Below are 26,222 nucleotides of genomic sequence, written 5' to 3' on the forward strand. Positions count from 1 at the left end.
GGTTCTGAGCACTCAGGTAGAAGTGTTTCCTGGTCAGTGGCACTGTCCCAGTGCCCAGGAGGTCCCAGTGCCAGGGTAGCCACCCCGCCCCTCCTCTCTTCATGGCGAGGCCAGGCTGTGACTCCGTGGAGGCCCTAGCCCAGGCCGGGTGGAGAGGGGGCCGCGCGCTGCCCCAAGTGCGCACCTGTGGGCAGAAGGGCGGGACCTGGGAGCGCAGCTTGTGGGGTGAGTGGATCTGCCTCTCCCCGGGGGGCCCTGCCTGCCCCCTCCCAGCTGTCAGCATACTCTTTGTGAGCCACGCAGGCGGAGTGCCCAGAGCATCCTTCTGCCTCCCCGTGCAGTCCACAGGCTGGGTCATGTGCATGTGTGAGTATGAGAGTATGTGTGAGTCTGTTTGAGTGTGTGTGTGCTTCTATGCGTGTGAATGTATGCATGTGTATGTGAATATCTGTGTTAGTGTGTTTATGTGTGTGTTTCTATGTATGTGTGTGAGTGTGTGTGTTAGTATGTGTGTGCTGGACCCACTCACTGGCCTGGATGGTACCTCATGGTGTTGGCCAGTGACTTGGCCATGTACCTGAGGGTCTGTGCTCTGCCTCATGTCCCAGTTCGGCAGGATGCAGTTCCCCTGACGGCCCATAGATGGCGCCCCTGCCTTTCCTTCTAGACCGTTTGCTCCCTGCACTGCTGTGGAAATTTCCCAGGTTCTTCCATCCTTTTTAGACTCCACCTTTTTAGAACCCATTGGGCAGTGATTATCCCAGGGCCCCTTGGGAGCCACAGTAGGAGGAGAGCAGGGACTCTTCTGGGCAGGTCGATGGGCAGTGGGGACACTGCCTCTGCTGTGTTCAGTCCTGCAAGGATGCCTGGTTTTGGTTGGAGTCTGCCAGACAGGGGGACCTTAAGGAAAGAAAACCCATTTTCCTGAGGGAGAGGGAGAGAGAGAGAGAGCGAGCATGAGTGAGGAAGTGGGGGGGGAGTTAATGCTGAATCCTGGCACATGCTGGCTAAGGGCAGGTTAATCTGTCAGATGTGGCCCTGGGTGGGCAAAGTGTCTTCTGGGGGCATGGGGCCCTGCGGCAGGCAGTGAGGGTGCCAGGAAAGGGAGACTGGCGCAGCAAGTGGTGTCAGGGAGCCCAGCAAGGAGGCCAGCTGCTCGGGAGAGGATGGGGGCCGCGGAAAAGTGGCTGGGAGGGAGGGTGGTGGGAAGGTGGTGGCACTGGCTTCGAGGGTGGTGAAGTGTGAGATAATACAGTGAAAGGCCCTAAGAGCTGTCCATGGGAGGGGACCCTGGGGATGTGAGGGCACAGCAGGCCCCTCCCTGGGTGACGCAGCAGGAAAGACAGCTGGCTCTGTGTGCTCCCCTCCTCGTGCCAGCACTCAGTGCTCTCCAGGCTGCGGCCCCTGAGGACAGCCGCCTGCTGTCCTACGCTGCATCCCTGGTTTGCTTGGGGTGGCCCCTATGTCCAGCCACCAGCCTACCTCCACCCTTCCCTGCAACCCGATTCCCGAGGGCAATGGAGAAGCCATCAGCAGGGCCAGCACTGGACAGAGCAGCACGTCCTCTGAGGGAAAGAATGTTCTGGAAGGCACCTTGACCTTGGCCTGGTTTCTGGTCTTGAAAGGAAGTGGGATTGCACATGAGGGTCTCTCATACTAACTGAGTGTGGCCAGTGAAAAGGGGCTTCTCAAAATGTGGCTGTGTGGGGTCCAGCCGCAGGACTCTTGCCTCCCTCCCCTGCCAGGCTTCCTCCCAGCATCCTGCCTGGTCTGCTCAGCCTGGTCGTCGTGCTGCGCATGCTTCCAGCTCTCTCCTCAGGGTTGGATTCAGGGTGTTGGTTGCAGTGTCTCCCCACCAGAGCATGGGCCCCATAAGGGCAGGACCCTCAGACTCCCTTTTGTGTCCAGCTCCCAGCAAGGGCCTGACACAGAGAAGGGCTTGGTGATGATCAGGAGACCTGGGTACTGGGACCACAATGCCCCCTCAGCGTCTCAGAGCCTCAGTGCGCTGAGGTTTCCGTTGTGCAGAGGAGGTCCCGTTTCTATGGGAGCTGGTCCTCCTGGTCGTGCTCTGTCATGGGGCTGACATGGACACCAGCCTGGGCGGGCAGGTGAGGTGCCCTTTTGCCCCTGGGCTGAGGGCACAGGGAGCCACTTAGCAACCCCCTAGGAGGGTGTGCCCTGCTCCCACCCCTCCCTCAGGCTCTCGGAGTGGGGATGTTCCCTGGCAGATTGCATTCACACGTCTGTCTCCCTAATATGTGTACTGCTCCGCTTGCGTCTGCAGTAGCTTAATTGCAACCATTTTGGAGTATTTCGGTAGCACTTTTTTTTAAAGTGTCGACGTCCTCAGGTTTACAGCGTTTTATGAAGCCTTTCTGGGTCTGTTGCTACTTCAGTAGTGTGATTTGTGTGTCAAAGTGACGTGAACAGCCTGGTGTCGATAAAAGCATAGAATTTGCTTCGAAAGGCTGGCACTACGTGGTGCTCTCTGGCAGCGAGGCTAAGAATATCTGAAGCATTTGAGTGCTTCAGAATCCTTTTGAGGTGGGGATTTAAAATAGACTGGCACTCGTGCTCACCCGAGGACCGGCCTTCCACTGCCCAGCTTTCCCGTAGCCCCTCAGCCCGGTTGGTTACTGAGGCCAATATGGTGGGCGGGCCCTGCAGGGCAGGACCTGGGTGGTGGGCATCCCAGGGCTCAGGGTCCAGAGCTTGTGCACTATAGAGCCTGCTGTCCCAGGCCAAATACCTGCCTTGAAGCCCATGGGCGGTGGTGGTTTAGCCAGAGATGATAGCCCCGCAGCCCGTCTCAGGGCCACATTGTCCGACGGCCTCCCCTCAGCCATCTGCCGGCTGGTCCAGCCCCTGTGGACCTCAGGCCTGGTCAGCTCCCAGGCCCATCACTGGAAACATCAGCTCCATGTGTGACATACCCACCTCATGTTGTTTCACACTGTTTCTCAGACGCAGCACTAAACAGTGTTTCTAACAGTATCGCCAAATGTAGCACCTGCCACCTCCTTCCTCCCTGCTGCTTCCATGTGACCCCAGGAAAGAGTTCCGGGCTGGGAATTAGAGAGCACTGGCCTGTGGTCAGCCCTTGTCTCCCTGAGCACGTCTGGACCATCTGGAGTGTGCTGAGCACCCTGAAGCAGAGAGCAGAGTGCCTGCCAGCCTGCGTAGGGTGCCATGGCACACACTGCTGCCATTGCAAGGAGTCAGTCACCTGGCCCTGCTGTGGTTCGTGCCTGCCCCTCAGGGCAGCAGAAGGTGCCTTGAGGCACACCCTGCGTGCCTGCTTGCTGGGGGAGGGCTGGCAAAGGCCCCACGGTACCCTGCGGCCCCTGACTCACAGAGCAGGCTTGGGAGAGGACAGCCTGCGAGGCAGAGGCTGGCTTGGGCCCTGAGCTCAGCTGCAGGAGCCGAGGACTGCTGCAAGGAGCAGAGGCTGGCGGCCCCCACGGTGGTGGGCAGGATGGGGGAGTGGCATGGAGCCAGGGCCCTGGGCAGCCGCAAGCTGCACGTTGGGCACTGGGCCTCTTGTGAGCTTTACACTGTGACGGCTGGGATGCAGGAAGAACTGTCCAGTTGCTGTTTTTCCTCCCTGTTTTTTAAATGCTGTGAGTAAGAAAAAGCTTCTCGGGTGACTGAGGCCGAAACAAGTATATTTTAGCTGAAGGAGCATCAACACAGTCTAGGCAGGGCCACCCCCCACCCCCCCATCCCTCCTCATCCTCCCAAACTCCCTCTGGTTCCACTTGCTCTTGGAGGAGGTGGAGATCCCTGTCTCCCTGCAGAAAGGGGTGTGCCCCTGTGGAAGATGCTCTCCTCCTTCTGGGGATTGGCCCTCCGGGCTTTGACCTTGGCTTTCAGGCCCCAGACTCTGCAGCATCCCACGAGGGTGGTACTGCAGGTTTTCCTGAGTGTTCTTTCTCTGGCATCTCCAGCCCCTCCATCCCTCCCACTTTCCTCCTTACCTGGGATACAGTCTTCTATGTCTCCCGTGTTAGTGTCCCTGAGAAGGGGACAGGGGAGAGAGTCTGATTGTGCTTCCACAAAGGGCATGGAGCCCTTGCTAGCTCTTGGATGGTCCTAAGGTACCATGAGCTGATCCTTCTGTGCAGGGTTGGTGGAGGGAATGCTGGTAAGGGAGCCTGGGAGTCTGGGAGAGTGTCTCAGAGTTCTTCCCCTTCGCTGACCTTTCAGAAGCCTAATTGAGGCTCCCAGGGGCTTGGAGAATTTTTTTCCCTTTGATTCAGCTACACTTAGAGTTTTTCTTTGGCATTTTGCTCAGGGGAGTTTCACAGGAGGGGGATTGGGCAGCCTTTGCTGCCAGGGCGCTCCCAGCAGGCACAGCTCTTGGTTCTCTGGAGGCACGTGTGCGCACACGAGTGTGCATGTATATACGTGTGTGCACATCTGTGCGTGTGTGCACACGTGCATTGCATGTGTGTGCGCATTGCATCCATGTTTGCATGGCAGTCCTCTGTGCATTGAGCTTGTGTGCACGTGTGCATTTGAGGACATGGACTCCCTGCCTTGGGGCACAAGGAGGAAGTAGGCATGCACTGGCTGGCTCCCATGTGACCTGCTCTCTCTCTACAGCCTGGGCAAGAGGCTGGATGGGCCTGGCCCAAGATTGATGGGTTTGTTGTCCCAGCAGAGCAAGACTCTTTGTGGGGAGGCAGGGCTGCTGGGCTGCGCCCTTTCCCTTGTCCTGGCCCTCAGGGACCTCCCTGCGGGCCCGCCTGAAGCAGCATCAATTCTCTTCCCAGCTGCACCTCTGGCAGCATTGAATAATCCCTCCCAGTGAGCCAAGGGGAGAGGGGCCAGGTACCTCCCTCCCTTCCTTCCTCCTCTCTCCCTTCCTCCTCCCTTCCTCCTTCCTACTTTCTCTCCTCCTTTCTACCTGGCTGTCTACAACCAACTCCCCAAGTCTGGCTGTAGGTGGCACTGGTGGACCGCAGCGCCTGGCCTAGGCCCTGTGAGGGCCTCTGCTTTGTCACCAGAGAGCCAGACTGGGAAGTCTGAAGTGGGTGATGGAGCTGTGGGAAGCTGACCAGGCAGCAGCCCTGCAGGCCTCTGGTGGAGAACGCTGGTGCCTAGAGGAGGCCTGGCTGGCCACGTGCAGCTTCATGGCTTCTGAGACTCCAGGGCGGCAGTCAACAGGGTTGACTCAGGCACAGCCCCTCCTGCAGCAACAAGGGTAACTCCTCCCAGCCACCTTGCTCTGGCAAGATCCCAGAAGGCCTCATGGTGGCGGGGAAGGCTCTGTGCAATGTTGGTAGGAGCCTAACAGCTTCACAGATTGGTGTCAGTAACTTAGCTTTCCAGCACTACACCATCACTGGTACAAGATGCGAGACCAGATAGGCATGAAGATAAACATGGCCCCTCCTCCCGTTAGTCACCCTGGGTGTTGGGATGGAGCTCGTGTGGCTGTGGTGCCTGGGGAGGTCAGATATGGATAAGACCCACCAAGATATCAGAAGGTGGCTTGGTTTGTACCGTATTAACACGCTGGGGTAATCTAGCTCCTGAGCTAAGGTGAGAGATAGAGCAACAAAGAGTATTTTAAAGCAGAAACCTCTTTCCGAGAGCAGAGAGCAGACGTGAGCGTGTTCGGGGGAGCTGTGGGTCACTGGGCCCAGGCAGGGGGGGTTGTGGAGAGGCAGGCTCAGGGAGCGCCTTGGTCACCTTTCCAGCCTCTTCTTTTCTGACCCTAACAGTGGCCACAGCATCAGAGATGGTCATCCTTTATTCCACTTGTGCCTAACCCGCTTGCCCACGGCCACCTCCAAGGCTCCTGCGTGTGTGTCAGGGTGACCCGTGCGACATTCCCAGCTTCAGAACGGAAAGTCCTGCAGCCTGGAATGCTCTTAGGCCCTGGCAGTCCTCAGTGCTTGGTCGTCCTGGAGTGTGTGTGAGTGTGCACTCTGTTGCATGAGTGTGTGCACATATGTGTGTGTGTGTGTGCTCCCACTCACCCACGTGGTCACTGAGAACCCAGGCTGGGGCTTTTGTTTCTAGTTGGGTGTTGTAGCCTCTTGCCCTGGCACTTGAGATCACAATGATGGCACAACTCTAGCATAAGTGGTTTAACAAAATGGCCAGGAGGGCCTGTGCACGCAGGCACTTAGGGGAGGGAGGATCCCCTCCCAGCCCTCCTTATCCAGCCCTCAGCCTCACGCTGGCCAGAGCCGCGCTATTGCTCCGATGCCTCCAGCTTTCAGATGGCTTTCAATGCTTGTCAGGATAGTGCAGTAAATGTAAAACTGAGAGGTGCTTCTGGCATTTGAAAAATGAACTCCTGATACCAGAGGGACCTTCGAGTCTCACATGGGGCAGTCAAGTGCCACCGGACTCCGGGATTAGGATTGCGTTGTTCGTCACCATGGTGGGTATGGCAAAGGGGAGTTCCAGAGAATTGTGCACAGCGTGACACCATGTGGTTTTAATCACAGATCCTCCCATTCGCCCGACTTGTTTCCCGCCAGCCTTTGCCACACTAGACTCTTAGATGCCTGGCCAAGGCTGGAGGTGATCATGTGAGAACATGCGTCCTGTGCCACACCAGGAAACCCAGCGTGTTTGGGGGTGCACACCCAGGGGCTCCTGCTCTTCAGCGCCATCTGTCCCTGTGGGCTGGCTCCTTGTGTGTCGCATCACACTGGCAGGAACAGACACAGTTGGTGTTTGTTCAGGGAATGCAAAGTGATTTTAGCATCCAGTTAAGCTGAAGAAGGTCAGCCGTCTGCTAAGGAAAAATCTTGCCATGTGCTCTCCTCCAGAGCCAGCAAGACTGGGGCGGGGCTTCGATATTTCAGAGCAGGCGTTGCTGTGCTGTGAGCCTGGGCATCTGGGTGTCACTGCAGCTGACAGAATTGGGAAATTGGCTTTTGGTTTGGGGTGGAAGGTCCCAGGACAGACTGGGGCCAGGAGTGCCTGATGCAAACTGTGAGGTGGTTTCCTTGTTCCTTAGATGTTTGTTACGAGCTTGTCTATTTACCCACTGTTTTGGTGGTGTACTCTCTCTCTTTTTGAAGACTTTTCTTTCCAGACTGTTTTAGATGTAAGGAAAAGCTGAGGATGACAGTCCAGAGACTTCCCGTATGTCCCACACCTGGCTTCCGTATTATCTTTCACTAGCCTGGTACATTTGTCACAATTAATGAACTAATACTGACACATTTTCCCTAACTACAGTCCATATTGTATTCAGATTTCCTCTATTTTCCCTGATGTCCTTTCTCTGTCCAAGGACCCAATTCAAGACCCCACGTGATATTTAGCTCTCACATCTCCTTGGGCCCCTGTGGGCCGTGACAGTTTCTCAGGCTCTCCTTGTTTTTGGTGAGCTTGACAGTTTTGAAAAGGAATTTTGTGGAAAGCCCTTAAACTGGCATTGCTCTGGTGCTTTTCTCACGGTTAGACCAGGGTGACGGGTTCTGGGAGGAGACCCCGCAGTGAAGGCCCCTTTCCATCCCGTTATCGCCGGGGTCATGTGTCACCGTGACTTACCACTGTTGAGGCTGGCCTGATCCCCTGGTTGAGTGTCTTGGTCAGGTTTCTTCATTGTAAAGTTGCTCTCACCCCCTTTCTATGCTGTTCTCTTTGAAGTGGATTCTTAAACAAACAAACAAACAAAACTTCCAACATCAGACTAGGGAAGAGAATAATTAACAGAGCAGCCCTGTGCCCAGGACCCAGATTGGAGAGATGTGAGCCTTCTAGCGCACTTCTGTCAGGTATTTTTTTATCTCTTTCTTCTATCCTTTCCTCGGTTGGGGCGGTTTTAGTTTCCTGGTGCTCTGTAATAAGTCAGCCCAGAGTTATGGCTCATGTTGATTAGCTTACACTTCTGTGGGTCAGAGCCAAGGCACAGGCCAGCTGGGTCCTCAGCTGGGGGTACAGAGGCTGAAGTGAGGTATTGGTGGGCTGCGCCCTTACCTGGGAGCTCCGGGGAAGGTCTGCTTCTGGGCTCATTCAGGCCGCGGGCAGGGTGAGGACCCTGCTGCCCTGGAGGCTGCTCTTGGGTTCCCCTACAGCTCCAGGGCAGCCTCGGGGATTCCTCTCACCCTTGGCCCCTGGGACTGAGGAAGGGCCCGCCCCTCTTAAGGGCTCACCTGCTTAGGTCAGGCCCCCCAGGGTAATCTCTGTTTTACGGGTTACTCGTTTGCGACCTTAATTTTAACAGCAAAACTCTCTCACTGAGAGGAATGTTGGAGTAACTGGGAACAGGTGTGTGAGCCCCAGGGGCCAGGAGTCTCTTTTTTAATCACAGAACGTAACATGGTACAGAAAGTATACAAAATACGTATGTACCAAAAATATACGTATTTATGCACTGTTTATGGAATGGCTCTACAGCCAGCCCCGTGTGACCCTCATGACGTCAGGAAGAACACTATCTCCCCTCCCCTGCACTGGTGCCCCCTCCCTTTGGGGCTCCTCCCCACCCAGAGCTGACGACTGCCCTCCTGACTTGGATGGAGCTGGTGCCATTGCTTCTCTGTGTCACTGTTCTGCATGTGTCTGTGTCCCTGAGCAGTTGAATGTTAGTCGGATTTGAACCTCATTTAGATGGACTCATTTGTACCTTGCATTCATCCCTGTTACATGTGGTAATAATTTATTCACTTTCATGGCTGTAAAATTTTCCATTGTTTGACTTTTCCCCATCTGTTTATGTGTTCACTGTGGATGGACACTTGGGTTGTTTCCAGTTTGTGGCTGTTGCAAACGACGAGTCATCTTTTACCTGCCGCTGTGTAACAAGTCCATTATCTATCAACACATGATCATGTGATGAGAAATAACGATACTAGTGGCCTCTTGTGGTGCTTCCTGCATGCCAGGCAGTGCTTGGAGTGACTCCTTGTGCATCTCTGTGGCCCCATGCCATCCTCCATCATAGGTGATGTAGAGACACTAGCTCAGAAGTAGTGGCACTACGGCGTAAAATAGGCCATTGGCCCAGCTTGCATTTCTAACCACTGCTTCGCCCTGTCCCTCAAAGCAATGTCCTTCCAATCAGGAACGGTGACAGGTTCTAACCAGGCAGTTGCCCAGCTTTGGGGACAGAGTGTGCCCTAGCTGGCAAAGTTGGTCCAAACTTGAAGTTCTGGAGAGAAGGACCCTTTTCTTACAGTGTTCCTAAAATGATTGCTGAACCAAATCCCTGTAGCTGAAATCAGAGCTGGTTGGTTCTTGTGGGAGATGGAGGGGTGGATGCAGGAATATGGGGCCCCAGGCTGACGTAGGCTCTGCCACCTTCCACACAGGGCTTCCAGGTTACCCTGCGCCTAAGTGTGCCAGTGGAGCAAGAGGGAGGGAGTATTCAGGAAGCTTTGACAGACGGGCCTGGGAGGCAGCGTCCAGCACTTCTGCCCACATCTCATTGGCTGTTCAGTTACACGGCCACATGTTAGTGTGGGAGGCCAGGAAATGTAGTCAGATCATGTGTCCAGGAGGATAAGGGAAAGGGGGTGGGTGCTTAACAAAGGTGGTGTCCCAGTTATAAAAGGAGATGGGTCTGCTCAAGCCCTGGACTCACCTGAGGACAGACACCACTAAGTGGGAAAGGAGCCTATGGGGTGACTGAGCCCTCCCCACCCCATGCCCTACCCCTGCAGGCTCCCCGCCCAACCCCCCGCAGGGCAAAGCCTGGCAGTGCTTGGCAGCCTGGGAGCCCCTGAGATGGAGACAGGGAGGCTGCAAGAGGAGAGAGGGCAAGGCATCCCAGGAGGGGCCCAGCTGGAGAGTAGGCAGCTGCATCAGGAGCTGGGAGTCTAGAAGGTTTCTGGCTTGGGCAGCTACTGCGCTGAGGCATTCCAGGAAGATTCCTCTGGCTAGGAGGGAGTTAGCATGGGAGGGAGGGTCCAGGGCCTGGGTGGGGTGGACAGGGCAGGTTGGCCCTGCTGCCTAGTTGCCAGCCCACCCCACTCGGGTATGATCATCTCCTGTCTGTCTGCCACTCGTGGCTGCGGCTGCAGGCATCACTGGCTGTTGCATAGCCCTGCTGGCTGGCTTTGGCAGGAGCAGATGGCCTTTCATTTAGAGTCTTTTGTTCAAAGTAGGTGCTTTAAAGTTGGCCCAGCGACATTCTGCACTGGCTGGCACTATTGTAAAGCTGCAGGATTTTTGCTTTAGGGCAGCTGGAGCCAAGGAAGCCCTCTGGCCCCCGTGTTCCTGGTTCTGGGCTGGAGTACTCCAGACAAGAAGCCAGAAGCCTTTCCCCACCCACCACTCTAGAAACTGTTGGTCCTTCTGTTTGAAATGTCGATCTGGAGATCCGCCCACGAGCAGGGTTTAGATTAGGAGCTGATTCAAACTGTTTGTGGGGGCGGGGGCAGGGGGCTGGTCTGTGGCTGCTTGCAGGGGTGGTGGTGAGGGGCTTTCTGCTGCAGAAAAAGAGGGTATCCTGGCCTAGAGTTGCTTATCCCCACACCTGTCACTCCAGCTGAGCCTTGAGCGATTTGGGTTCTGTTTGCAGGGTCTGGTTTCCATGGCAAGGTTCCTGCCAGCAGATTTCAGCTCCCCAGAGGGAGATTCCTGTGAGTCTCTGGGTAGGGGAGTCTGCATGAGCTTTGCTTACAAATCTGGCCATGAATGTACTCCTCTCATGTCGCGCACCAGCAGCAGATGGGAGCCCTGGTCGTGTCGGGACGTTGTGGGGCAGGCTCAGGATGAGGCCAGAGGTGGCCGTGCTGCCAGGATGAGACATGCTAATGGCCCTTGTTCAGCGGCTTCCCTGCGAGGCTCAGTCTGTCTGCTGCTCCCGCCTGCTTGGGAGCTGAGCAGAGCCGAGCAAGCATAACTGATGTGAGAGCTGAACCTTCCTGGAATCCCCAGGGCCCGGAGCCACTTGGGAGTGACCCGAGTGCCCTGTGGCTTCAGTAGATGGAGACCCAGATGGTTGCCCTCATGGAAGCTGGAACTCCTGGTGGTCTGTTTGTAAAGACTGTGTAGCCCTGTGCCCACCACTCTAGAAAGCTAGTCCCTTATTTAAGAGGGCAGGTCAAGGACACAGGGTCACCTCTGGCGGGGCCTGTCCATCCAGTCGCCAGGGGCCTCTACTGCCAACATGCATCCACATGAGGTTCAGCAGGCATTGTATGTCATATATGTGGCAATGAATGCAAACACCACACACATCAAAAGTCACCTGAACAGACCTGGAGTCCCTCACATTGAAGGTGACTGCTCTCAACCCGCGGGAACCTGGACTTCAGCCATACTCCCAGGCCTGCACCAGCTTGTTCCCACTTCCAGGGCTCGTGCTGGTACATGTCAGGGGTGGCTGATACGGGTCTGTCTCCTTCCTCTCTACTCTGGTCAAATGGGAACCAAGATCTTTCTCTCCTGGGAAATTCCTGTCCCTTCAGACATTCCTGTCTTCTCAATAGACCTATCCTCGCTTTTTCCTGTTCAGACTGTCTTGTATGTTTCAACAGGAATAAATCAAGGGTGTTCACCACTAAGGCACACAGGCTGCTGTGTGTGGAAGAGTTTGGTGGTGGGAGCAGCCAGCGTCACCCAGCTGCTGCGGGGTCCAGGCACAATGGGAGGCTGCCCCCTGGTTGTTTTACAGGGAGAAATTTGGGACAGTTCTATGAGGAGAAAATTGAGGTCTATGTAAGTGGCACTGAATTCTACCTACCCCGTGTCCCCCATGCTGGCAGCATCTCTTGCCACTTTTCTTGCCACTCTTACTAAATGCTCAGTTGTCTGCACCTTCCTTTCAAAACCTCACCTGGGAAGGACCCCTGATAGCTTAAAAAAAAAAATTCATCAAAAATGAGCACACTTGGCATCCTTGGTCCTGTCATATAACAAAAACGATACACACGCCTATAATAAACCAGGGCCAGGGATCAGATGCCTCCAATTCAGCGATTAATTGCAGGTGCAACACCACTGGCCTTGTAAAGTCTGTTCCTTTAATTAAAGTGGGCTGGCAGTGTGTGCAGCCCATTCCCGCTCCCGTGACGCTGGGCTCTGGAGCTGTGGGACCTCTATGATGCTGACCCATCCTGGGTCCCCATAGGAAGCACTGCAAACAGCTGGGACCCAGTAGAGATAGGGACAGGTTGGGGGCAGCCTGGTGCCCAAATCACTAACCGGCCCCTCCCCAGCCCTCTAAGAGGACATGGTGTCCCCTCCTGCTTGCAGTGCACCTTAGTTTCCTGCCAGCAGGCCACTTCATTTTGGCATCCCTGCTGGTGGTCCTCTCCATCTGAGACATCCCATTTTCACCAAGCAGACACTCCCAGGACTCTGTTTATCTCATGTGTAGGTTTCAATAAAAATGTCATTATTTCAAATCATTGACACGGCTGGTGTGAGATACCAAATTCCATTCTCTGTTGTCCTGGAAAACGATCCATTAAAGATAAAGCTGCCACTGCTCAATAAGGTCCTTTCCTGGGAACAAGCCACTCTGGTCCTGGGCTGATCCTATCTCCCCAGCAAGTGTTCATATCTGTTCTGGGGTGGGGACAAATGAGGGAGGCTGCCTCCCTGTTGACCGAGGCTCCTCAGAAGTAAAGATGAGATTTCCTGATAAATTGGACCACTATCCGTTTGCTGTCAGACAATTTCAGTCACTTTCTTAGGGAGGGAGCTGTGTATCTCAGGCCGAGCTCCTATCTAGTGGTGACCAAGTCGGGGTGTATGGATGTTCCCCTGTAGGTTGTTGCTTCCATGTGTGCACCATCTGTCCAGGGGCCTGGAAATGTACTTCTGTTTTGCTCCTGAGTGTTTAGGAAAGGGTCTTAGCTTCCCCTTTCCTCCCCTGCAGTCTCCCTTCCAGGCTAACTGGGTTGGTGACAACTCTACTTCCTCCCCTCCCATCAGGACACGTGGACCCCAAGGTATCTCAGTGGCCCCAGTGCTGGCTGTCCATCCAGGCCTTCCGACCTGCTCCCTTGTGTTTCAAGGGCAAGCCTGTTTGCCAGGTGCTTTTTCTGACATGTTTTATTTTTGCCAGGCGATATATGGGGTGACCTTTTGTCCTGTTTACTTATGCTGCCTGGGCGAATATCAGCAGTTTTTTCATTTTTCAACCATAATGATAAGGCTACTCTGCTCATATTCATTGTAATGACCCAGCCATGCTTGTAGTCAGTGCTGTTGTTACAATAATTCATCACTGTTACCTCATTTACTGAAGGACTTGATGAGAGGTGAGTTTCTTCTCATCTCCTGCTCTGTGCAGAGGCACCAAGCAGTGTGTCACCTTAGCAGTAGCAGCCTTGCAGAGATGTGCGTCAGCTCTTCCAGGTCAGATTCGGATTCCTTCAGCAGCGGGCACTTGCCCAGGTTTATGTTTGACCTTGTTTGTGGGGAGGAATTTCTGCTTTCAGTCCCAGGCAAGAGGAAGGGGTGACCTTAGTAGGTTCTGCAGTCTGCTGTGAATGTTTCTGGTGCAGAGGAGGTCTAGCTGTTGGTGCATTAACTTTTTAAATTCTGTGCCCTTGCTGGACTGTTTTGTCCTGTAGTTCAGCAGCTTGTTTTCTTAGTTTTCCAAGTAGAAGATTGTATTACTTAAAAGAAAAATGTTTGTCTCTTTCCTTCTAATTGTTACTCCCCTTTTTATGTTTTTCTTGACTTATTACATTGGCTAGTGTCCTCATTATGGGCTGTTGAGTGGCTGTGATAATGGGTGGCTTGCCTTGCGCCCAGCTTTCCAGCATGCCTTTTGCTTTACCATGAAGTGTGACTGTGGGAAGGTCTCTCCTAGTCCTAGTTGGCTCAAAATTTTTATACTGAATGGTTTGGAATTTTATATAGACTTTTATTTGCAATCCTGGTGATAAATCCTTGGCCTTATAATGCATTTTGTGTCTGATTTGCTGATACTTTATTTGGGACCTTTGTAGCTATGCGAGACTAGCCTGTGTGTCCTTGTCCTGTGCGGGTGACAGTGTTTCTCACCCACTCATTCATTAAAAAATATGCCGGATTCATAAAATAAGTTCACTAACATCTGATGCTGCCACCTGCTTGATAGTATTAACTGGGCACTGGCCCTTAGTGTGAAGGTTTACAAAGGACTCTAAGTAAAACTGTTAGGGTCTGGTGCCATTTTTCAGCACCTGGAAACCCTTTTCAGGGTTTCTGGTTTGTCTGATGGGACTCATGTTAACTTGGTGAATGCCTTGGTCCAAGGCACAGAAGTTGCCGAAGAGCTGAATGCACTTGTGACTCTGAACCCAGCACCTGGGGTGGGGACTGTGGCTCACCGCTCCTGCGTCTTCTGGGCTGGGACATTTTTAACAGCTCTACTGAAGTACAATTTATGTACCACACACGAAATGCCATACATAGAAGTCACTTGAAGTGTTTATGGGACATTTCAGTAGATCAATTGACATGGCTGGTCTCAGTGGCTATCATATTCAGGGGCGACTGCTTGTGATCATGTTTTTGGTTCTTCCACTCCACAGTGCACACATGTGGAGGGGCAAGGTCACCCTGGCCTAGACCAGCTCTCAACAGCTTGGAGATGGCACCTCCATTGCTGACAGCTCTTGGGGAAGCCTCTTCTGTGGCTCGGTCATTCTGCTGGGTCCATCTAGGCCGTGGGGCAGTGTGTTGGAACTGTCCCACCGATTCATGGTGAGAAAGGCCACAGGCTGCAGCCTCATAGGGGCTTTGTGTCTGGGGGCCGCAGTAGTGCTGGCTTTAATGTCTGCCTGGCATGCAGGGCCCTGACAGGGGTTCTGGCATTTGGAGCTGCCTCAGCCTCTGGGGCTTGTGCAGGTGGCCTGCTAGCGCCAGGTGGCCTCCAAGCTGACACGTGGTTTTGGCACTTCGAATGGACTCTGCCTTCTTGTTTCTCTTTCCATAATTATAGCATGTTAACGGTGATGGGCCTGTCCGCCCAGGCCTTGTGCAGACACTGTAAAATTAACTTTCTTACCCTTTGACACACATCAGGCTGAACTGACATTTCCAAAGGACTCCTGGCTGGACCCCTGCTCTTGGCGTGAGTTCCTAAGCAGAGAGGAAGGTCGGGGAGATGAGCCTTCTTATCACCAGCTCCTAATTGCAGGGAGCCTTGTGCCAGTGGAAGCTGTCAGGCCTGGCAATGAAGAAATTCCAGATGCAGTTTTTATTGGCAGAGTCAGAAGAGGCTTGGGGCAGAGGGTGAAGAAAGTCAGTGTTACGGTGTTGCAACTGTGGATTCTGAGCAAGACAATCCCAGGAAGGGGACCTGCAGAGACTGGGGGCCTCGTGAGGGAGGGTAGTTAGGGATTTAGAGCCCTGACTTGATATTGTGGCCCCCATCAAGTCTCATCATCCTTGCAGCGGGCAGGATGGGGTGCTGGCAGTTGCCTTCTGACCATGGAAATGCTGCCCTCTCCGCAAGAGAACCAGTCCGTCTGCGAGAGCCGTGCAGCGCAGTGTGGCGGGCGGGTGCGAGGCGGTGAGGGGCCTGCGGGGTGTGTGAGAGCACTTCTGTGGGAGTTTCACATTCCTCGTCTGGGGGATTTTCTTGGTGGTCTGAGAGGCAGCAGCCCCTCTGGCATTGCCTGTCCATGCCTGGGGCAGGAGGGGCAGAGGCCAGCCCCCTACCTGCCTTGCCTTTTGAAGTTTTGTGTGGCTGTCCTAGGGCAATGACAGGCAGGATCCCAGGGCTGCTGGGGTTCAGCTGGATGCACAGGTAGTGTGGTACATGCACGCCAACATAGCCCTCTCCTGGGGCATCACATCACCTACCCAGAGAAGCGACCCTGATGCCCGCTACAGGGATGCCGAGCGGATACAGGGAATGGTGGAGGGGAATGCTGAGAGGCCAGCTGGTTGCCTGCAAGGCCCAAAGCCCTGTCGCATGTCCGTATAACTAATGGCCCTTGAGCAGGTCCTTGCTCTCCAAGATGCTCTGTGTTCCTCTTCCTGACACACTCATTTAATTTTTAACTCACAAGGCATTTGCTTATTTATTTTCATTGTTCTTGATAATAATTCTAAGCCATTAGAGGGGAAAATTATATTCAAAAATGCTGTTTCACACTTTATTTGTTTGATGATTTAGAGCGATAGAAAGTAGCACATTTGCTGGCTTTTATAGTCTGATAATTATTCACATCCATCAAGCCATTCCAGGGGAATAAACAAAACACCGAGAAAATGACACTATTAATAGCATCCTCCCCAGCGGACAGGAGACTTCCTTGGGTGTGTTGGTAAGTGGAGGCAGCCTGTTCCCCACTGAGGCTGGCAGCCCTGCCCACAGAGGACGCAGATCTTTTGAATCACCTGGCTGTGTTGAGAACCCCTGGCCACCTGGCCAAGGCCTCTGCCCACCCAGCCCCCACAATGCACCCAGTGGCACAAGCTCTGGAGCTTCTTTATTGGTCCAGTGGAGACTGCCGTGACCCACACAGGAGGGAGCCCTCTGAGATTCGGGGCCTCGAAGTATGTCCCGGCCGCCAGCCTGGATGCAGGCCTGACCTTAGCAGGGCCTGGCGGGATGTCCCCCACTTTCGCCTCAGTGTTAAAATAGGAACATTGTCCCAAATGACGGTCCTCTACAGTGTCCAGTCTTTTCAGTATGTTCCTGAACCCCAGTAAATGGGTCAGACTCTGGGGGCCCAGACCTCTGCTCTGCCCTGTGGGCAGATTTTTGGGTTTCAGCTTTGCCTTTTTGAGGTGGCCATGATTGGAGAGGGGTATAGTCACTATCCCAAATACCTTGAAGTATAAAAAAAGTAACCTGGAGAGGCATAGAAGCTGGGGGGCACCCATCTTCCCAGGCTGACCCATCCCTGGGAGGTGGCATCTGGACCTTGGCCTGGCAGTTCATTGTCCTACCACCTGATGTGTGTTTCTCCCCTCCCTCCCTCCCTCCTTCCTGCTCTTCCTTTTGGTGAGTTCGTTTGTTGGCCTGCCCATGATTTGAACTGTGAAACTGCTAGACTATAGTTTGTTTTTTTAATCCTCACTGAGGATATATTTATTGATTCGAGAGAGAGAGAAAAGGAGAGAGGGAGACAGAGAGAGAGGAAGACAGAAACATCAATCCATTACCTCTCATATACGCCCCAGCCAGGGATCAAGCCTGCAACCTAGGTATGTGCCCTGACTGGGACTCGAACCCACACCTTTTGGTGCATAGGACAATGCTCCAACCAACTGAGCCACCCGGCCAGGGCTGTAATTGTTTCTTAACCGTCATGTGGCTTTTCACATGTCATGGGTCCCCATGGCAGGGCCTGGATTCTGGGCTTCTGTCTCTCCTGTTGCATCCTGTGGACCTTATACCTGGTCTAAAAACAAGTTGTTTTCTCACGAAGCCCCTGACATTTGCCGACAACTGCCTTTCCAACAGGGGTGTCTGGCAAACAATGCCCGAGTTTGTCTTTTTTGGCTCCTTTGGTGGGTGATTCCACGACATTAAACCAGAGTCACGGAGCCTGTCGAGTCCTGCTACAGCCCTCTGCAAAGTCACCTGGAGAGTTTGCCAGGATACTGTTTCGACCATGCAGCTATAGATAGAAACCAAATTTTCTGTGACTTTCTGGTTCTAGAAGTACTTTGTGTAAAAAACCTTCAAAAGCAGAAAGTAGGGAGGGGTTTTAAATATGGAGACAAAGACACTGGTGGACGGGAGCTGGCACTGGAGAAAGCTCCAGAGGGGCAATTCTGGACTGGCTAACCTCAGGGCCAGGACTTGCTGTGTGTCCCAAGTGGTGGCCACCATGTCCCCTCGGAGGTGCCTGCTGTGACCGCCCACTGACTTAGAGCTAGACTCCCATAGGCAGGGCCTGTGGCTGTGTCCCGAGGAGCCTGGGTAACCCTGTACAGGGGGCCTGAGCCTCTTGCAGCCTCCCCGCATTTCTGCCTCCACCTCTGAAACCCCTTGCTCTGTTCTTCCTTTCACTCTGCCCTATTCCTATCTCCAGACATCTCCAGATCATTTCACCATGCCTTACGTGCTGGGCTGCAGTCCCTCCGTGCCCTACGACTGGCCTGGAGTGAGCTACTGTCCAGGGGGCCCACGAGATACTGCTGTGTCCTGGGAGAGGGGAAGCATGTTGACTGGATCTGGGGTGGGACGTGGCCAGCCTTGGAGGAGGCGCAGGGGCCAGTGTGTAGCAGCGCAAGAGGGGACGCCGACCCTGCTGGAGAAGACCGCTTGTGCTGGTGGAGAGCGGGCTGGGGGCTCCGGGGAGGTTCTGAGTAGCACTGGGGCTGAGCTGGAGGAGGGGGAGAGGCCAGAGGACTTTGCCCCAGGTTAGTCCTGAGACACGCAGGCACCCAGAAAAGGCCAGGCCTCTGCACCCAGGTGACGAGGGCTGTCGCACATAAAGAGGCTGCCTGGGGTTGCAGGCTGTCAAAACTGATCGGTTTTGGTCCTGAGGTGACCTTGTGATGGGGACAGATGTCCTGGAGAGCAAGGCAAACTCCCCCTGTGTTGGTGACCAGTATACTGACTCTGTTTTATGGCCACAAGAACTTGCTCACTAATGTCCAGACAGATGCTCCTTGCCCTGAGGTTGGCAAACACACTTGCTCAACAGCAGTGGCTGCTGCTTTTTTTCTTTCCTTCCAAGAGCCAAGCCTGATAGTCAGGGATGACCTGACCTGGTGGCATGATGCTGGGTGGGGCTGTCACAAGGGTACCATGCACAAGAGGGTCCCAGGGACTTTTCTTCAATGGCAAATGTCAGTCCCTGTTGGGAGGCCAGCTCTGTAGCTGGCTCTCTGGGGCCCCCATGTCACCAGGCTCACCTGGGGTCCCCAAAGGGCCATCTTTGGTGGGAGAGGGAACCTGGGGCCCACAGTTCCAGAGTGTCTCCCAGCCGTTGAAGGCTGGCAGGACTCAGGCGCGATCTAATAGCTATTGAGATGGAGTCTTTACTGTCCCCTCCTGCTTTGACCGGCCGGCCTTCAGTGCTGTGTTGCTAAGGACCCGCGCCCCAGCTGTGCTTGCCTGAGGTTTTCCTCCTGCCGCATCCCTGGACTTGGGCTGGTGTGGAATGTTGTTGCTGATGGGGCTTCTTGGCACCACCGAGGCTGTCGCTGGGTTGTTCCAAGCAGTGGGAGGCACCGCTCACTCTGGGACATTGGAGCCCAGGAACCCCTGTGGCTTTGGCTTCCCTCCCTGAGTCCTTTCTCATCTCCCCAGGGGCCGCTCTCCTGAACGCTCAGCCCAGTGTCCTGCAGTCTGTACTTTCCGATAACAGAGGAGCCACATTCCAATGTATTAAACTTTTAACATCCACCAGATTCAATTAATCTTATCTTTACAACTCCCAATTACAGGCGGTAATTAAGTGAAAGCGGCATCGTAGGCTGGGGAAGCTGCATTAATCATCAGAGCCTTGGTGCCGTGAGTTAGTCCTCCCAGTCCTCTGGCGTCTTCCCAGAAGGGACAGACTGTTTCATTTCCTTGTTTGGGAGACCATAATCCCACAAAGGTGCTTTGGATTGGGGTTAACTTTTATTCTCTGTGTGTGATAAAAGGCCATTTAAAGAAGAGTAACCTCATCTTTGTCCAGACGATGGAAAATCCTCTGACAACAGCATAATCAAAGAGGCTGCGGCCATTTCTTCAAGGGCCCCAGAGTGGGCGCAGGAATTAATTATTTGTATCCTGTTAGATTAGAGACAACATGATGCTGAACTTATCTCCTTCCCCCTCCCCGCTTTTATTTTATGAAAAAGGAATAATAAGCCTCTCAGTTGGAATGGACTTAACCAGCTCCAGCTGGGTGATCTTCTGAGTTTCGTGTGGGTACCCATCCTTTGCTGGCACCATGAGAGAGCGGGGAGGGAGTGCCCCCATGATGCATCCTCACATTGGACTCATTCCAGAGTGTGAGATAGTGGCCTTTTTATTTTGGGGCAGGGTCTATCCTGCTCAGCACTACTGACATTTAGAGCCCAGTCGTTCTTTGTGGGGGGCTGTCCTGGGTACTGTGGGGGGTTGAGCAGCATCCCTGGCCCCTGACCACTAGATGCCAGGAGCACCCACAGTCGCAACAACCACAGGGACATGGCCCAGTGTCCTCTGGAGAGGGAACAGGATCACTGTGGTTGAGACCTGCTTTCCTGGAATTCCTCCTAGATGGGACTCGGGTGTGCTCAGTGCTTTGTGTCATTAAGGGCTTGCGCTGCCTTCCTTTGTCTGGAAGTTGAGGTTTTCATCTTACCAAGTCCCCTGAGGTGGGCTGGGGGTGGCACGTCAATTGGGTTGGGGCTTTTCAGCACCTCCCCCGCCTTCCCATCCCAAGCCTCCCATCCCGCCACCTTCCTCTCACAGCATCATCGGGATGTCACTCTTGCTTCATCTGTTTGCAAACTTCCATCTCACATCTTTTTTTATTTATGATGGAGCCTCATAATCTTTCAAATGTAAAATGTGAAAAAATAAAACTTATGAAGTGGGTGACAGATGAAATTTTTCTCCTTCCTGAAGCTCTTTCCCCTTTGGCTCCTGGGACTGGAAGAACAGGCTGGTGGCACAAGGCGGCCAGGGGCCCCACCCCTACAGCTCCAGTCAGTGCTTTTATTTTATTTTATTTTATTTTGCTTTTTCAGCCTCATCGAGGTTTAGTGCAGATTAACCGGGACTGTCTCCACTCCTGGCATTTGGGAGTGCCGTCACAACCCGCTGGGCCCCTGGTCCTTAGCCCCCCCCCCCCCCCGCCTCACCAGCCCCTGCTGTGTGGGAATCCTCCCCTGACAGCCTCCCACTCTCCTCGCAGCACTGACCCCTGCTGCAGTCACCTCTGCTCTGCACAGGGGCTGTGTGTCTCCCCGGGGCCAGGCACTTCCCCAGGACTCCCAAGTGTGTGGTGGCCACAGGACCTCGCTTCTGACATGCCTTCCTTCTTGTAGGTACGCCATCCCACCGGAGCATGGCAAGCGCCTGGAGCGGCTGGCAATTGGTAGGTGTCTGAGGCCAAAGGCCGGGGCCCAGGGCCGGGGCCTGGGCAGGGTGAGGTGGGGCAGGTGCGGTGGGGAAGCAGCAGTCATCCCTCCTGGGTTCTGTTTGGGTTTCAATTTCAGAGACCTGCAAGATGCTACTGTCTTATTTTATCATTTTCTTGCATCCTTGTGGTCAGCTCCGTGGTCCCTGTGTTAGGGTTTGTCACTTCATGGATTCTGCACAGAATGCCATCGCTTTAAATACACTTGTTTTCTGGTTTCCTTCCTAGCAAGGTGTTCTAAGACCTGATCACAGGCTCCTGAGGACCAGGGAGGGCAGCCGCATTCTGTCTCCCCGCCAACAGCTGGCACTCCATCTCACCCTTGTCTAAGTCTTCAAGGCTTTGTTCAGTCTTGAAAATAAGAAATCAGTTAGGAGCAACCTCACTGGGGCCTCAGAGCTGCATGGTGACCTCAGGCCCCTCCCTTTTCATGTGGGGTTTTGACTTGCTTGGACTCTCTCATCTAATGTCCCTTCCGGCAGCCACTGTCTCACCGCCTGTATTCAGACCCTCACTAGCTCAAAGGGCCAGTGGATTTGTCAGAGGTGCTCCCAGGCTGTATCTGGTGAGGGATGCATAGAGACCTGCCGGCCATCCGGCTGGATGGTGCTGAAGCCCCTGACGACTCCGATGAAGGGACTGAGCAGGTGGCACCCTGCTTTCTGTCTTAGTGGTCTAGCCACTGACGCGCCAGTGACACGGGTCCTGAGAATGGAGGAAGGGCGAGTGGGGCAGGCACCTCTCAGCCTCCCGGGTGGAGGGCGTCGGTGTTAGCATTTCTCTCAGGAACCTGAGCCCTACCCTCACAGGACAGGCTGAGCCCTGTTCTCCAAAATGTGCCCTCGTGGTACGTTTTGCCACGTGGTGCAAGTGCCACAGTTAGACAGCCCTAGTCAGGGTCTGTTTCACTTACTTCATTATGTTCTACAATAAAAACCAAATTTAAACTATTTTCCCATTGTATTTAAAAATTATCATAAACTCAGTGACTTAAAACAACTCAAATTCTCTCAATTTTGTTGTAAACCTTAAACTGCTCTTTAAAAAGTTCTCATTAAAAAACAAACAAACTACAGATTCATTTGCTTACAATTCTGGAGGTCAGAGGTCCAAAATGAACCTTACAGAGCTAAAACCCAGGTGTGGGCAGGGCTGGTCCTCCCTCAGTTTCCAGGAGAGAACCGTTTCTACCCTTTTCCAGCTTCTAGAGGCGTTGCACCCCTGGCTCATGGCCCCTTCCTCCATCGCCACAGCCAGCAGCGCAGCCTCTCCTGTCTCTGACTCTGACCCTCCTGCCTCCTCTTATGGGGACCCTGTGATGACACTGAGCTCCCAGGGAATCCAGGGTCATCCACATCTCAGAGGCCTTAACTTAATCCCCTCTGCAGAGTCCCTTTTGCCAAGGAAGAGAACATAATCACAGATTCTAGGGCTTTGGACAGGGACATCTCGGGTGGCCACTGTTCAGCTACCCACACCTATAGAGCCCCAGGAGAAAGCATCTCTGGGCAGCCAGCATGGGCATGCTCTGGGGATCACATGGCTGGCATCACTGACCATCGCTCACAACTTCTCTAAAACCCAGCAGTTAGCCACACACGGACTGTTGTCGCTTAATATACCTTTTCTACCAGAAGAGTTTTGAATGATCTGAGTGCAAGCTCAAGAACCTGGATACACTGTGGGGCACTGAAGACCCTGGCTGGCGCCTCGGCCGCTGTCCCCAGGACTTGGCCATGCTCCCTGCGCCGGCCCTGCGCCAGGGCCCTACTGCCCGTGTAGTTTCTGACTGCCGAGGCTGTATGGTGGGTAGGGGGCTTAGTGGCCCGGGCTGGAAGAAGAAGAGGGAGCAAGCTCTGAGGTCTCCTGGAGGCCGGCCATCACTGCTTCATGAAAAATAGGGACTCACTAAGTCACTCCTCAGCAGGATGGAGCAGCTCCGGGAATTTGAGAAACTGGGCTGTCGGCACAGGAGGAGAGCAGGGAAGCCGTGGTCAGGCCTTCCCCTAGGGCCCTCGCACAGGCCTGCTCCCTGCTCCGAGGAGGAAGGACAGGAAGGTTCCAGGGCACAAGAAGGCTGTCCTCTTTGGTGCCCTTTTCAAACTTTGTTGGGGGCAGACGTATCCGACTCCATTATTGAGATGGGTGGAATGAGTTTGCGATTAATATGGAAAATGAATAGCTGCACTCCAAATGGGCTCACTGGGAGAGTTGTAGAGCCCACAGAGCATTAATGTGTTGGCGCATTATTGGTGCTAATCACTTAAAATGTGTGCCTTTATTAGAGCTTTAATGAGAGCCACTTAAACTGTGCATTAAAAAGAGGAACTGCAGAGAGGCCGGCAGGCCAGGCGGCAGGCAGCCATAACTCTAATTGAAATGCTTTTAGTGCAGAGGAAAGTTGCAGGATTCAGTAATCTTCTGCACTTTCCAGAGCCTTGCCATTGTGTCCTTGTAGCCAGGCTCCATCTGCCAGCCCAGAAAGCGGCAAAGCCCACCCTCCCCACGTCAGTGTGTGCATGGGGCTGTGTGCTTGCACACATACATGCATGCACACACAGGAGTATGTCCTCTTGAACCAGCGACACGTTGAAAGTGTGTATTGTGGTCTGGGTCAGCATCCAGAAGCGTCCTTAGGCCAGCTGTGCCACAGGGTCAGTCCTGGAGAGCGGTGGATGCTGGGGGGCACATTCCACACCTCACTCTCACTGAATTCTCATGGGAGCCCTTCTTTGCCACCTCTCAGTGATAGTTTGCAATGCGGAGCCCAGCTGCCTTCTAGTAGAATTCTAGAACTTGCTTTTCTTTAGCCATAGGACGCAGGCATCATTTGATTTGAGGTTCAGCTAGCAAGTGGTTTTGGAAATGTCCCTGAACTGTGTTAGTTAAACGGTTTCTGAGCAGGTAGAGCTGATGGTCTGAGTTCCATTTGTTTACAAATATTACCTTGAGTCAGCTATGTGGTATATAGTCGTGGACAGAAAACATGCCCAAATGCGAGCTTTGTAAGTGGGTTAGGGACCTGAGCTGTGGACACAGCCAAGGTTGGGCTGCTCTGCCATTTCCCCACAGGACTAGGGGCTTCAGGTAGGTTGGTTGATGGCCGGAGCCTCTGTCTCCTCACCTGCCTGGTGGCCATGGGGACTGTACATGCTAAGAGCCAAGAGCAGAGCCCGGGCCACTTGTGTGGCCTTCTTTGTTGCAGACTCAGTCTTGGTGTGTTTTGGGAGGGCGGGGCACCCCTCATTCCTCACTGATCACAGCTTGCCTCGTTCTAGAACGTTAGCTTCTGTGTTCTGTCCCTTGGGCCATGCTTTCACTTGGCTGAGTAACCATATGAATGCAGCACAGTTGGTCCTTTGGAGGGGAGGTCATTGTGTAGCCGTGCCACGCCTCGTGCCCCGTCTGTGACTGTGTGCGCGCGCCATGGGTATGTGCCCTGTCAGACAGCCTGGCTTGTTCTCTGTCCCATTTTCACTAAATGGAGGCCAGGGAGTTTCACCATTGCTGTCACTAGCAGGCATGTGGCTGTGTGATAGGGTCCATGATTTTAGTTCCCGTAGAGCTGCAGACTTAAGCTCTAGTCTCTAATAGGAGGAAAGAGCTGCCCAGGGAGAGTTGTCCTGGCCCGGGCCCCATCTCTGCCCTTATACTGATGCCCATTTTTTCTCTCCAGGGTTCTTCCCCGGGAGCTCCCAGGGTTGCGACGCCTTCCTGCGGCACAAGATGACCCTCATTTCGCCCATCATCCTTAAGAAGTACGGGATCCCGTTCAGCCGGGTACGTAGGAGCTGCTCCAGAAGGGGTTTCTGGAACCTCAGGCCCAGGTGACCACAAACATTTCAGGAAACTGGCTTTTTAACCCTTAAGAATGTTCTAGAACAAGGGCAGGCCAGGGAAGGTCCCCATTGGCTGGGCAATCAGCCTCCAGTTCTCCCTGGTGGAGGATGATGGAATAGGGGACAATCCAGTTGGACCTTGACTTTCCCTCCTGCCCCCTTCAAAACCCAAACCCAAACCCAAACCCAACTCAAAACTAAACCTCAGCCAGGTATGGCCAGTGGGTTGTCCCTCTTCAGGGTCCTGGGATGGAGAATGGAGAGGCAGCTCCTGCAGACTTTCCGGGAAGCTACAAAAGACCCCAAGGCCTGGGGCAGGTCCCTCTCCTTCCTAGTGGGGACTGGGTTCCCACTGTCTCCTTCACCCTTCATCTCCAGCCCTGACCTCAGCCGAGGACAGATGGCCTTGAGAGAATGGATACTGCCCGTTTATAAATTAACTGTCTGGGCCTCCCACGAAGGGAAGACTAAATTCATTTAGTTTACTGCTCCAGGGGTGAAGGACTATGATGAATAGGCCTAAAGCCAGGGAATCTGGTTGGGAGAACCCACTGCCCTGTGAAGGTCAGGTGGCGGGGGGTGAGCACCTAAGATCCCCAGTGAGTCTCAAGGGCACCTGGGACTAGACGGGGCTCTGACCTGGGGTTGGGCTCCCCAGCTGTGCGCTCTAAGCAACTCCTGGGCAAGAAAGTCTAGGCTTGTGTCCCAGTTTGTCCAGGGACGAGGCAAGTGCTGGGGGCCTTCGCGATAGGCCTGAGCAGACTGGGAAGGAGGGCCCTATGGGAGCCTGGGTTCTGCAGGTTTCCTCAGGATGACTTGTCAGGTACAATGGCCGATTCCACAGTCAGACCCTCGTGCCTCACTCTCACCTGAGTGTCAGCAAGTCAGAAATTGCTTCTGATATTTCAGTCAAGCCACCAGCAGCATTAGTGCTCGCATCTGGGACTTGTTCTTTCGGTTGGGGCCACAACCAGTAAGCAACTCCCAGCCATCGCTTATTTACCAAGTCATGGGATATTTTGCTTTGAGAAATGCAGGTTTTGTGTTTTTCTCTTCTGCTTTTGGTCAGAACACCCTTTGTTACCGGAAACCTCATGAACAGAGCACATTGCTCTCCTGTGTCTTGTCAAGAACGTTCTCCAAAGTGGTGCCTCCTGGACAAGGATGCAGGGGTTGGTTGGCGGGACTCCCTTTCCTTCCTGCTGCCAGCAGGGCTTGGGTCCTTGTCTTTGGGCTCCAGTGGATGCCCCTGTCAGGGTTCGATGTGAATCCCTAATCTGAGTTCCTGGTGGCCTTCTAAGGAGCGACTCCACACTCCACTTATAAATCGCTGTAATGGTATTTACCTCTAGAAGAAAAAGCAGATCAATAGCAAGCTTTTTAATAATTAAAAGTGTGTATTTCTGGAATCTGCCATTGACTTCCTCATTTATTC

The 26,222-nt window shown here is 53.8% G+C and overlaps 1 protein-coding gene across 2 annotated transcripts in view; it reads left to right on the forward strand.

Moving 5' to 3' along the window:
- Nucleotides 1–26,222, forward strand: part of KDM4B (lysine demethylase 4B) — a 115,122-nt gene that overhangs the window by 33,553 nt on the left and 55,347 nt on the right. For both annotated transcript variants that reach the window (XM_054562165.1, XM_054562164.1), the window contains 2 exons: nt 20,857–20,906; nt 24,625–24,728. In XM_054562165.1, coding sequence (XP_054418140.1) covers nt 20,857–20,906; nt 24,625–24,728 — 154 coding nt within the window. The remainder of the gene's footprint in view (nt 1–20,856; nt 20,907–24,624; nt 24,729–26,222) is intronic.

The sequence above is a fragment of the Pteronotus mesoamericanus genome, unplaced genomic scaffold, assembly GCF_021234165.1.
Source record: "Pteronotus mesoamericanus isolate MK-2021 breed Mesoamerican mustached bat unplaced genomic scaffold, CSHL_Meso_final scaffold_636, whole genome shotgun sequence".
Taxonomy (NCBI): Eukaryota; Metazoa; Chordata; class Mammalia; order Chiroptera; family Mormoopidae; genus Pteronotus; species Pteronotus mesoamericanus.